The following is a 10,949-nucleotide window of genomic DNA, read 5'->3' as shown; positions in this document are numbered from 1 at the left end:
ACTAATGTCTTTAACCTGAAGTCAAAACTTCTGGGTAAGGGTAATGCCTTATGCAGTGGTTGGCAAACTCATTAGTCAACAGAGCCGCAGTTTGCCGACCACAGCCCTAGGAGATGTATCTGTAAACATATTGCTATGAGAGATGTCTGAGATTTTGCTGCCTATGGTTTCTTCTGGGATTTTTATAGTTTCATGACTTACATTTAAGTCTTTTATCCATTTTGATTTTATTGTATATAGTATGAATTGGTGGTCTAGTTTCATTTTTGTTTTTTGCATGTATCTGTCCAATTTTCCCAACACCATTTATCGAAGAGACTGTCTTGACTCCATTGAATGCTCTTGCCTCCTTTGTCAAATATTAATTGAGCTTAATGGCTTGGGTTGGTTTCTGGGTTCTGTGTTCTGTTCCATTGGTCTATATGCCCGTTCTTGTGCCAGTACCAGGCCTTTCTGTTTACAGTGGCTTTGTAGTATCACTTGAAATCTGGTATTGTGATTCCTCCAACTTTTTCTTTCTCAAAATCGCTGCAGCTATTTGGGGTCTTTTTTGATTCCATATATACTTCTGGAGTATTGGTTCTATATCTGTGAAATATGCCATTGGTATTTTAATAGGGATTGCACTGAGTTTGTAGATTACCTTGTTCAGTATGGACATTTTAATGATGTTGATTCTACCAATCCATGAACATGGTTTATTCTTCCACTTGTTTATATCTTCTTCTATCTCTTTTTTTCAACGTCCTGAAGTTTTCTGAATACAGGTCTTTTGCCTCCTTGGTTAAGTTTATTCCTAAGTATCTTAATTTTTTTTGTTGCAATGGTAAATGGGATTGTTTGTTTAATTTCTCTTTCTGAGAATTCATTATTGGTGTATAAAAAAGCCACCGATTTTTGGGTGTTGATTTTGTATCCTGCTACATTGCCAGATTCATTTATTAAATCTAGTAGTTTTTTGGTGGCATCTTTAGGGTTTTCTATGTACAATATCATGTCATCTGCAAATAATAAGAGTTTTACTTCCTCCTTTCCAATTTGAATGCCTTTTATTTCTTCTTCTTGTCTGATCACTGTGGCTAGGACTTCCAGTACTATGTTGAACAGGAGTGGTGAAAGCAGACATCCCTGTCTTGTTCCTGTTCTTAGGGGAAATGGTTTTAGTTTTTGCCCATTGAGTGTGATGTTGGCTGTAGGTTTGTCACATATGGCCTTTATCATGTTGAGATCTGCTCCCTCTATTCCCACTTCGCTGAGAGTTTTTATCAAAAATGGGTGTTGGATTTTGTTAAATGCTTTTTCTGTGTCTATTGCTATGATCATGTGATTTTTTGTCTTTAAATTGGTTTATGTGATGTATCACGTTTATTGATTTGTGAATATTGTACCAGACTTGGGCCCCTGGAATAAATCCCACTTGGTCATGGTGTATGCTCTTTTTAATATGTTGCTGGATGCAATTTGCTAATATTTTGTTTGAGGATTTTAACATCTATGTTCATCAGGGATATTGGCGTATAATTCTCTCTTTTTAGTGTCTTTATCTGGTTTTGGAATCAGGATAATGCTGGCCTCATAAAAAGAGTTTGGAAGTGTTCCTTCCTCTTGGATTTTCTGAAACAGTTTGAAGAGAACAGGTGTTAGCTTTTCTTTGAATGTTTTGTAAAACTCCCCTGTGAAGCCGCCAGGCCCCCAGCTTTTGTTTGCCAGGAGTATTTTGATTACTGCTAGTCCCTCTGGTCTGCCCCCACCCCAGGGGAGCTGATCCCCAAACTCTTAACCCCACTTTCCAGATGAGTGGCCCATCATCCCACAACCAAGCGGCCTTCCTTGCAGCTGCCCCCACCTCCCCAGAGGGCCCTCTTCCCTTTGCCCACGGAGTGACCTGGCTCCCCAGCCTCTCTCACTGCCCTACCGCTTCCCCATCCCTCATTCCTTCCCACATGGCAGCCCCCGCCAGCATGTGATCTGGCTCCCCAGCTGAAACCCCCCACAGTAGTCCGCTCTCCAGCATCTCCACAGGGGTCCAGCCCAGCCCCGCTCTCCACCACAGTGGTCTCTCCCCTCAGCTCCCCCCCCACACAAACACACAGTGGTATGGTCCTCAGTGGTCCTCCCCAGCTCTCCCCCCCACAGTGGTCCAGTCCAGTTCCTCAACTATTTACTCCTTGCCTGCCGGCTGTCCTCACACAGTGGTCCTGCCCTCACTACACCCCCCCCCACACACACACACCCAGTGGTCCAGCTCTGGCCTGCCCTGCCCTGCCCCCTACAGTGGTCCTTCTCCTAAGCCCCTCCCCCCCACACAGTGGTCGAGTTCTGCCTCCCCCACACACACAGTGGTCCAGCTCTGGCCCCCCCCACACACAGTGGTCCAGCCCAGTCTGCCCCATCCCCACAGTGGTCCTTCCCCTTGCCCCCCCACACACAGTGGTCCAGCCCAGTCTGCCCCACCCCCACAGTGGTCCCTCCCATCTGCCCCTCCCCCCCACACACACAGTGGTCCAGCTCTGGCACCCCCCCCCACACACACACACAGTGGTCCAGCCCAGTCTGCCCCGCCCCCACAGTGATCCCTCCCCTTGGCTCCTCCCCCATACACACAGTGGTTCAGCCCAGTCTGCCCCGCCCCCACAGTGGTCCTTCTCCTAGGCCCCTCCCCCCCACACACACAGTGGTCCAGCCCAGTCTGCCCCGCCCCCCCACAGTGGTCCAGCCCAGTCTGCCCCGCCCCCACAGTGGTCCCTCCCCTCTGCCCCTCCCCCTCACACACAGTGGTCCCGCTGGGTCCGCCCCGCCCCCGCCGCGCCCCGCCCCCCAGGCCCAGGGTCCTCTGGGTCGCAGGCTGGTGGCAGTTAAGGTGGTTGCGGACCGGAAGCTGCGATGGCGATGGCTGCGGCTGGCGGGAAGCGGGAGCGGAACCCCGCGCGCTTCGTCTACGTGCCCCGCTTCGGCTCGCACCAGTGCAGCGGCGTCCTGCAGCTGGGCGGGCGCCGGGCTGAGGAGCCGCGGGGAGCGGCGGGGCCCCGCGGCGAAGGGGAGCTGTCCCCCGGCTCCGAGCCCGGGGGCCCCGCGGCCTCCTCCGCGGCGCGGGCGTCGAGCGCGCGGAGCTGCGGGCGGTCGGCGGCGCGTGCAGGTGGCGGGAAGGGGACGGGGTGGGCGGGAAGGGGACGGGGTGGGCGGGGCGGGTGGCCGCGGGCCAGGCGCCTTCCCTCCTCCCGGCCGCCGTCCCGCGGGTGTCGGAGTCGCGGGCTGTCAGCCCTCCGGACCCCCTGTGTCCCCTGCTTGCGGGCCGCTCGGACCCGCGGCCAGGCCCCGCCCCGTCAGTGGCCCGTCCTTCGCTCCTGGTGCCCGGGAAAGGCGCTGAGATGGCCTTGAAAGTCACTGGCCACCAACCGGCCATCTGCATCGGAGAGAGACCACTGGCTGGAGCCCCCGAACCCCGGAACCAGGGGCCTGGCCCCGCGATGGTTCCGACCCGGACTCCTTGCGTTTATTCTTTCCCTTGAGGAGAACGACCTCGTCAGGATGTTGAGTCACTTCCTTTCCCAAAACAGGCTTCAGCCCACTCTCCTGTCCTCCAGGATTTAAAGGATCTCCTCCCCTAGGTGTAGCCTGCATCTTGTCCACTTTATTCCCGGGGACTGGGTCTTTTCTGCTGTTGTAAGTGGGGTTCCCTCTTCCATAATGTCCCCTTCCATGTTTCTCCGTTTGTGCTTATGAAGCCTCTGGATCTTAAAAAAATCAACTTCATTTAGGATTGATTTACATACACTGAGAGGAGGTTTGACCAAGTCCCACTCCCTAGTAACAGGTCAGAGGGTCCTGCCTCGCTTTTGAGGGCTCACCCCTCCATCTGTGCTTTTTTTTTTTTTTTTTTTAAATAGCTTTGTTGAGATGGAATACACCGTCCATTCAGCTCACCTATTTAAAGCGTGCAATGCATTGTTTTTTACAGAGTTGTGCAATCACCACAATCAATTTTGGGTGTTATCACCCCTCAAAAGATACGGTGTGCCCATTAGCACTCACTGTTTCTGCTCACTGCCCTCCCTCACCCGATACCTGAGCCCCAAGCAAGCACTAAACTCCTTTCTGCCTCCATAGGTTTGCCTACTCTGGACATCTATAATAATCTATAATAATAAAAGCATAACATGCTAATTAGACCAGACAGCCGAACGACCTTCTGGACGTCCTTCCGGACGACCTTCCAGAGGAAGCCGGGCTGTGAGGGCCGAGCCCCTTGCACAAATTTTGGGCATCGGGCCTCTAGTTTCATATAAGTCAAATCACACGCTATGTCAGTTTTCCTGATTGGCTTCTTTCACTTAGCCTAGTGATTTTTGTATGTTAATTTCAGCTCCTCATACTTCACTCAATTCTTTTATTATTAGAGTTAGCGTTATTGTTGATATGCATTTTCCAGGCATACTATTATTTATAAACAATTTTTTTTTTTACCCATTCTTAGGCCTGCAGTAGATTGGTTTTGCATAGGCGAATACCTCGAGTATAGTGTTGATGAATAGTGGTGCAGATATTGGGCATTCTTGCCTTGTTCCGGTGTTAGGGAAAATGCCTCTAGTGTTTGCCATTAAATAAGGTACTGGCTTTAGGATGACAGCATCTACATTTAAAATATTAAAAAGCATTCCTCAATTTTCATTTTCTCCAAGGTTTTCATTATGGCAAAGCGGGTGTTGAATTTTGTCAGAGGCTTTCACAGATATATGGAGATAAACTTCTTTCCCTTAGATTTATTAATGTGGCATATGATATAAATAGATTTCCTAATATTGAACCAACCTTGCATTCCTGAAATGAATCCGACTTGGTTATGATTCATTATTTCATAAAGTAGTGTTGGGCTCGGCTAATAATTTGATTAGAATTTTTGCATAGGTGTTTGTGAGAGACAGTGAGCTGCAGTTTTTCTTTCTTTGTTTATGTTTTTGTAATCTGGTTTAGGTATTACAGTTATACTGACCCCGTAAAGCGAATTAGGCTTTTTTTGTTCCTTTCCAATGCTGTGGAATAATTTATAGAACATTGGGCTATCTGGTGTTTGAAGGTCTGGTAGAATTCTGGGAAACCATCAAGGTCTGTACTTTTTGTGGGATAATTCTGTAATACCTTTCTCTGTGTCTCCTATGAAAACTGAATGAGTAGAGAGTGGTGATAGGGTAGGAATGAGGCGAGGAAGGGATGGGTGGTTCCAGAAGCAGGAGAACAATTATAAAGGCTTCCAGGACACATACCCATTGCTTTATGATGATGTCTGTGGGCACACAGCTCTTAGGTTTTCTTCTAACATTTAACTTGGGGAGCAGCATGGTTCAGTGAGTAGAGCCGAGAAGCTTATTCCCTGACAGACTTTTATTAGTATCTCCTCTGTGTCTGGTGATGTGGACAGTAAGATGAACAAGGCACACACAGCCATTGATTGTCCCCTAGAAGGTCACAGCCTAGGGGAGGAATCACAGTATAAACACATGATATGAAGGTGTGCTGTTACATGATGTATGAGGTGTTCCTGGAGTCCGTGCTGTGTGCGGGACTGGTTGCGTTTGAGGGAAGGCTTCTGAGAGGAGGTGATGTATGAGCTGAGTCTTAAAGAGCAGGTAGAAATTTGCCTGGTGTGTGTGCGTGTGTGCGTGCATGTGTGTGTGTGCATGTGTGTGCGCGTGTGCGTGTGCATGTGCGTGTGTGTGTGTGTGTGTGTGTGTGTGTACAATCGTGTGCAAAGGCTGGGAGGAGTAAGAAGACCTGTCTGAGGAACCGCAGGTGGTTTGTGTAGTTGGGAGCACAATGCACCTGAAATTGAATGGAGAAGAAAAGGGATGCTCGCAGTACACGGGCAGGATGGGGTTCAGGTATTTGTTTACTGTTGCTGAACTTTCAGGGGCTCACCTTTCAAATCAGAAAAGCAAGGGCATTTCCTAGGCACTTCCAAGATTATCTCTAGTTTTCTTCCTTTTTTTGTTTCCCCACCATTAGATTAGCTAATTGATAAGTTGGTGTTACCTAGTGATCAGAAATATACCAATAATTGTAAAAATCCCCACAAGAGCTCAAGGGACCTTCTTAGTTGTCTCTGATCTCTGATAGGGCCTCCTTTAAAATACGTACTGACTTTGATATTTCACTTTCTTTCTTTTTTAACAATTAGGTTTAACCCAGAAGACTTTAGCTAAAAAGTTTGAGTTTCCCATACGTTTCAATGAAGCTTCCAAAGTACTGAAGAAAAAGAAAAAGGTATATTATAGAAAGGGGGGGAGCAGTATTTGAATTTTAGATTAAGCTCTCTAAATACAAATGTGTGAATATGCTCAAGACAGTAAGAAATAGTTCCATCTTTTGAAAAGTTTAATTTACTGAAATGAGAAAGTAGACGTAATTTATCAGAAATGGAACTTGGTTTGAAAATACTTATTAACAAGAAAGACTAATCCTTGTAGTGTTTGAAGGTATAAGACACATTTTAATAAAAATATAACCCACCGGGAGATTTTTCAAAGCATGAAAATACATGTTCTGTAGACTATAACAAACTCTGAGGGATAGCATAAAGAAAACCATGGATTTCACAGAAAAGAATGTGTCGTTTGGTGTCATGTTGCTCTTTTAAAGACAAGGAACAGACATTACGCGTCAGCAGGAAAGCTGACAAGGACGAACCATTAGTGCTGAACCGTTCCCCTCTGGTCCCAAGGTCACGGTAACCTGAATGTTTAAACATATTCAACATCATTTGCTCCTCTTTCATTCCCACCATATATTTCATACTTCAGTTTAAAGAAATTGTTAGTTAATAACGGCACATAAAATAGTATTTTCTGAGCTTAGTGTTTGAGTTATAGTTTACATAGAGTATAAAATAGCATTCAAGGTCACTAACGCTTGCAGCAAATGTATTTTGAATTTCCCACTAGAAATATTGTTTCTAAGAACCAATTCCTCTTGGGTGAGGAGAAAAGAAATAGCCAATGTTATAAATATTGCGTACCAGACATTTTTGCTTTACAAATATTTTCATTAATTCTAATAACCCCCTGGATGAAGGTAGCCCTGGATGAGATGAAAACGCTTGCCCAATGTCAAGCAGCAGCGAGTGGCAGCCAGAATCTGAGCCGAGGTCCGTGGACTTGCTTCCGTGGTCCTCACTCTTCTGTTCTAGTACATTCATGCTCTCGTTATTTTGCTTTGGTATGTCTTAGTAGAAATGTTTCTTATCTGAAATAAAACACATTAAAATGAAATTATTGCCCACTGGTGTAGACGTGGGAATAGAAATTCATTATTTTTATTATCTTTTCAAACAAAATCGAATGTGTTGGAACCACTTAGGCAGAGCTTCGTAGACATGGCCTTGGAGGGGAAGCTCCATCCAGGACAGGTGACTTAACTACAGAGAGGGAAGGCCAGGAAGCTGGACAGAGGAACCCGAATTCAGTGATCACGGAAGATGACCACATTTAAGTTTTAGGCCTCGAAGTGCTAATATTGCTTTATAATTACAACAGCAATTGACATGCAGCACAGTTGGGGCACTCCCAGGCGCCTCCATCAAAATGTAGTTCTTAGTACAGTCGCTTGATAACATCTATTTTGACAGTAAATCTGCAGTATTTAATTTTGCCTCAGCTCAGCGTTCTTCACCTGTGCTTATCTTTTGAAGGTTTCAGTGTGGAAAAAAGTACACAAAGTCATTTCTAGAATGCTCGAAGAAAACAAAAAATACAGACTCAGGCTGAAATGCCACCGATTATCTAGTGAAAGTAAGTTATAATATTTATTGTATTAAAGGCCTGGCTTCTATAACAGTTTAGTTTCCCTGGATCGCATTGGAACAGCACTTTTCCTACTTGTCAGGCAAGCTCCAGAACTCGGGAAGCGAGGCTAACCACTGTTCATCACAATTAAAATACAGCAAACAGCGCCGCCGGAGGAGGCGGGGGTGGAGGGCTGCAGAGGTGGATGCTGACGGGAATTCAGTGAACAAGGGCACACGCTTCTCTCTTAAATCTGAATTTCAATGCCAGCCTTTTACTACAGATGACAAAGCTGATCCCTAGTGATGAAGGAAGACATTAACAGCAATGTAAACTATACGTCACTTTTCAGGCGTCCTCAAACTACGGCCCGCGGGCCACATGCGGCCCGCCGAGGACATGTATCCGGCCCGCCGGGTGCCGCTGCCTGTCCTGCTTAGCAGCCGACTCGTCCCGGGCCCGCAGTGCGCATAGGAATTTGTTCATAGTTTTTTTTTAAACTATAGTCCGGCCCTCCAACGGTCTGAGGGACAGGGAACTGACCCCCTGTTTAAAAAGCTTGAGGACCCCTGCTTACATAGTCACATGGATGCTGCCATCTAACTTAATGCATTCGCAAAACCTGCCCTTCCTTGAGCTATGGCCTTGATGTCACTTCATTCCTGGAAAACATCTTGTAGGTTAAACCTGGTGCTAAAGCTGCATCGATACTGAGTTCCATGCTGTGGCCAGAGCAACATTAGATGTGATCTAGTATATTTATTAAACTAATTGGATTCGCACGCAATTAAGTTGGATAAAAATCTCTGTGTATGTAACTAATAATGCCACACAGATTGATAATCATCATAGTTATTTTCTTTCCTTCACATGCATGTCCTAACACATGTGTTACCATGCTGGATGCTTCTGCAGGTTCTTAGTACAGTCACTTGATGTCAACATCTATTTTGACAGTAAATCTGCAGAGTTTAATTTTGTGAAGAATATTTCAAACAATAATAATTAGAAACGGAATGCCGTCTTGTAAACAATGTGACACTAGAAACTCATTACTGTGTGTGTAATAGTGCATCAATAATGGCAGAAATTGTTTGCAATTATGGCACATAAGCCAGTGTTCAGATTAGTGATGCTCTATTTTACTTTTCTTACCCAATTAAAAAGGAGAATGAATGGAGCAGGAGAGGTGATTAGGAGAAAGAAGTAGTCAGTGGTTTCTGAGGGGAAAAGGATGTTTGAATAACAGAGCAGAGCAGAGCAGTGTGCACAAACACGGACCTCGTTCTGAGTGTTAGTCCAGACCCAGTAACGTCAATGAATGTGCTAGGTCAGATCTAACCCTGCTCTGGCCGCAGCCTTAACTTGCAGGTTCTCTTGTGCCTCAGCAAGGGCTTTCTGTTAACCACCTAACACTCCAGTAAGGGTTGTTTAAACCTAAAACAATATGCTGTGTTTTTCAGAAACAGCCTCTTGCAAACAAAAGATATCCTTATAATTCGTTATTTCGTATTACCATTTTAAACCAGATTATAAAAACTAATAATCACGTCTTTAAGATGTATTGTAACTTATTCCCTAATATGCATTTATTAATGGGAACACCTTTCCTAGAGGCCCACTTGAATTTTCCTGTGTTTTATATTGTTTCTAGACCCCGATTACACAAGATGAATCTTCTCATCATCTTCTGGTAAGAATCTATTTGATAACAACTATAAAGTATAGACTTTAAAATTTCCCCTTTACATCCTACTTTCTCCAACCTTTAGTGTATACCCATTGCTAACTCCAGCCAGTTTCCTTCCTGAAACCTGTGTTTGGCACATAGTAGGCACTCATTAAATATTTGTTGACATTTAATAAACTTTATTTGGGCCCCATGTCTGCAATGCTATTGAAACTGCTCTCTCCACGGTCCATCCTTTTTCTTTTTGTTCATGTATCTGCTTAGTTCTCTTCTCTCTGTGCCCCCCCTGCGGCTTCCCGCGGTGACAGGTGCTCTTCCCGTCCAGCATGAGGGCACGTGGCTTCCATTCTTCGGGCACTGAGAGGTGGCTTCCTCATTTCCCTTACAACGGCAGCCCAAAGTGGCCGTCACACAAAGTTCGCACGAAATAGCACGAGAAGAGAGGACTGTAAAGTAATTCCTAGTTTTGTTCCTTCCTTTAGTTATAATTTAATTACTGCGAGACTGGGATTTGTGGCAGTGTGTTCTTCTGTGACTGTTCAGCCAATCTGCCTGTTTCCCGTTGCAGGACACGGTGCCTGGGCCGATGGCCTAGGCCTTGCCCACCACGCAGTGTCCAGAGCTCCGGCGGGGAGCGGCCTGCGCTGTGGGAATGGGCTGGGTCACTTTCAGGCTGTGGAATTCTTGGGTAAAGCTTCCAAGTTTAGCTGATGAAACTCAAATCCTTGTAAAATGAGGCATTTACTTGTTTATGCTATAATTTGTGCTGCACGAAGTTTTGTGGTGAATGTGAATGTTCATTTCAAGGTCGGCTTACTTTATGTAACTCACACTGCTTGACATAGTCAGGTATCTGTTTTAATGCTCGAATGTGCCAATATTTATTAGATTTAAAACTAAGTGTCATGCTGGGTCCAGACTCGGTTTGCCTCACTGTTCCAGAGCCCTGGAGTAATGAAGACTCCTAGGGAAAGAATGTTCTAGATAGGTGCTCTACATCTTTCCATTTTTATCTAAAACTTTCTGGTGAAAATGTATTAAACCTCTGTTTTTTTAATAGAACATAATAAACATAATACAACTTTTCTCTGCTGACAGTATCTAGAAAGTACTTACATCTGATCACATTGCCCAACCCCTTCCACCCGCCTCCCTGCCTCTCCCACTCAAGGTAACCATCCCACCGAATCTGTGCATATGGTTACTTTTTACATCGTTTTATTGCAATGATATATATGTCTTCCTACGAGGACAGTATGTCGCATGTACTCTTTTTGGACTTTTACTATTACTTTGTAACATTTGTGCATATTGCTGACTGCCATTGGGGCTCATTTGTTTTACTCTGCACTTTCTAAAAGTCAGGTAAAGTGTGAGGGGATAGCCAGGTTCCTGGGCATAATGCACTCCGAGCCCAGATCATCTGACTTTTCCTCAGGATAAACTTACCCCAGCTTAATCTGTTTAATTTAAAGATAACCCTA

General features: G+C 45.4%; 1 protein-coding gene across 2 annotated transcripts; it reads left to right on the top strand.

Moving 5' to 3' along the window:
* Positions 1 to 2,879: 2,879 nt before the first annotated feature.
* On the top strand, positions 2,880 to 10,360 carry LOC308251066 (uncharacterized protein C5orf47). Of its 2 annotated transcripts, none has more exons than XM_080674052.1 (5): positions 2,880 to 3,136; positions 6,173 to 6,258; positions 7,682 to 7,781; positions 9,430 to 9,468; positions 9,774 to 10,360. In XM_080674052.1, the coding sequence occupies exons 1-4, from the start codon at positions 2,884 to 2,886 to the stop codon at positions 9,447 to 9,449; spliced, it is 459 nt and encodes a 152-aa protein (XP_080530178.1). In that variant the 5' UTR covers positions 2,880 to 2,883; the 3' UTR covers positions 9,450 to 9,468; positions 9,774 to 10,360. The 2 variants fall into 2 exon arrangements, with proteins under 2 accessions (XP_080530178.1, XP_080530177.1); XM_080674051.1 differs by having other exon boundaries at positions 9,730 to 10,360.
* Positions 10,361 to 10,949: the final 589 nt, after the last annotated feature.

This window comes from Plecotus auritus, assembly GCF_963455305.1.
Source record: "Plecotus auritus genome assembly, chromosome: 6".
Lineage (NCBI taxonomy): Eukaryota > Metazoa > Chordata > Mammalia > Chiroptera > Vespertilionidae > Plecotus > Plecotus auritus.
Note: the sequence above shows the minus strand (reverse complement) of the source record. Positions and strands in the feature narration are given on the sequence as shown.

Excerpts from the sequence above, each read along its gene's own strand:
- LOC308251066 (XM_080674052.1), top strand. The coding sequence starts at position 2,884 with ATGGCGATGGCTGCGGCTGGCGGGAAGCGGGAGCGGAACCCCGCGCGC. Across the intron at positions 3,137-6,172 it reads GCGGTCGGCGGCGCGTGCAG|GTTTAACCCAGAAGACTTTA; the intron begins GTGGCGGGAAGG and ends TTTAACAATTAG. Across the intron at positions 6,259-7,681 it reads TACTGAAGAAAAAGAAAAAG|GTTTCAGTGTGGAAAAAAGT; the intron begins GTATATTATAGA and ends TATCTTTTGAAG.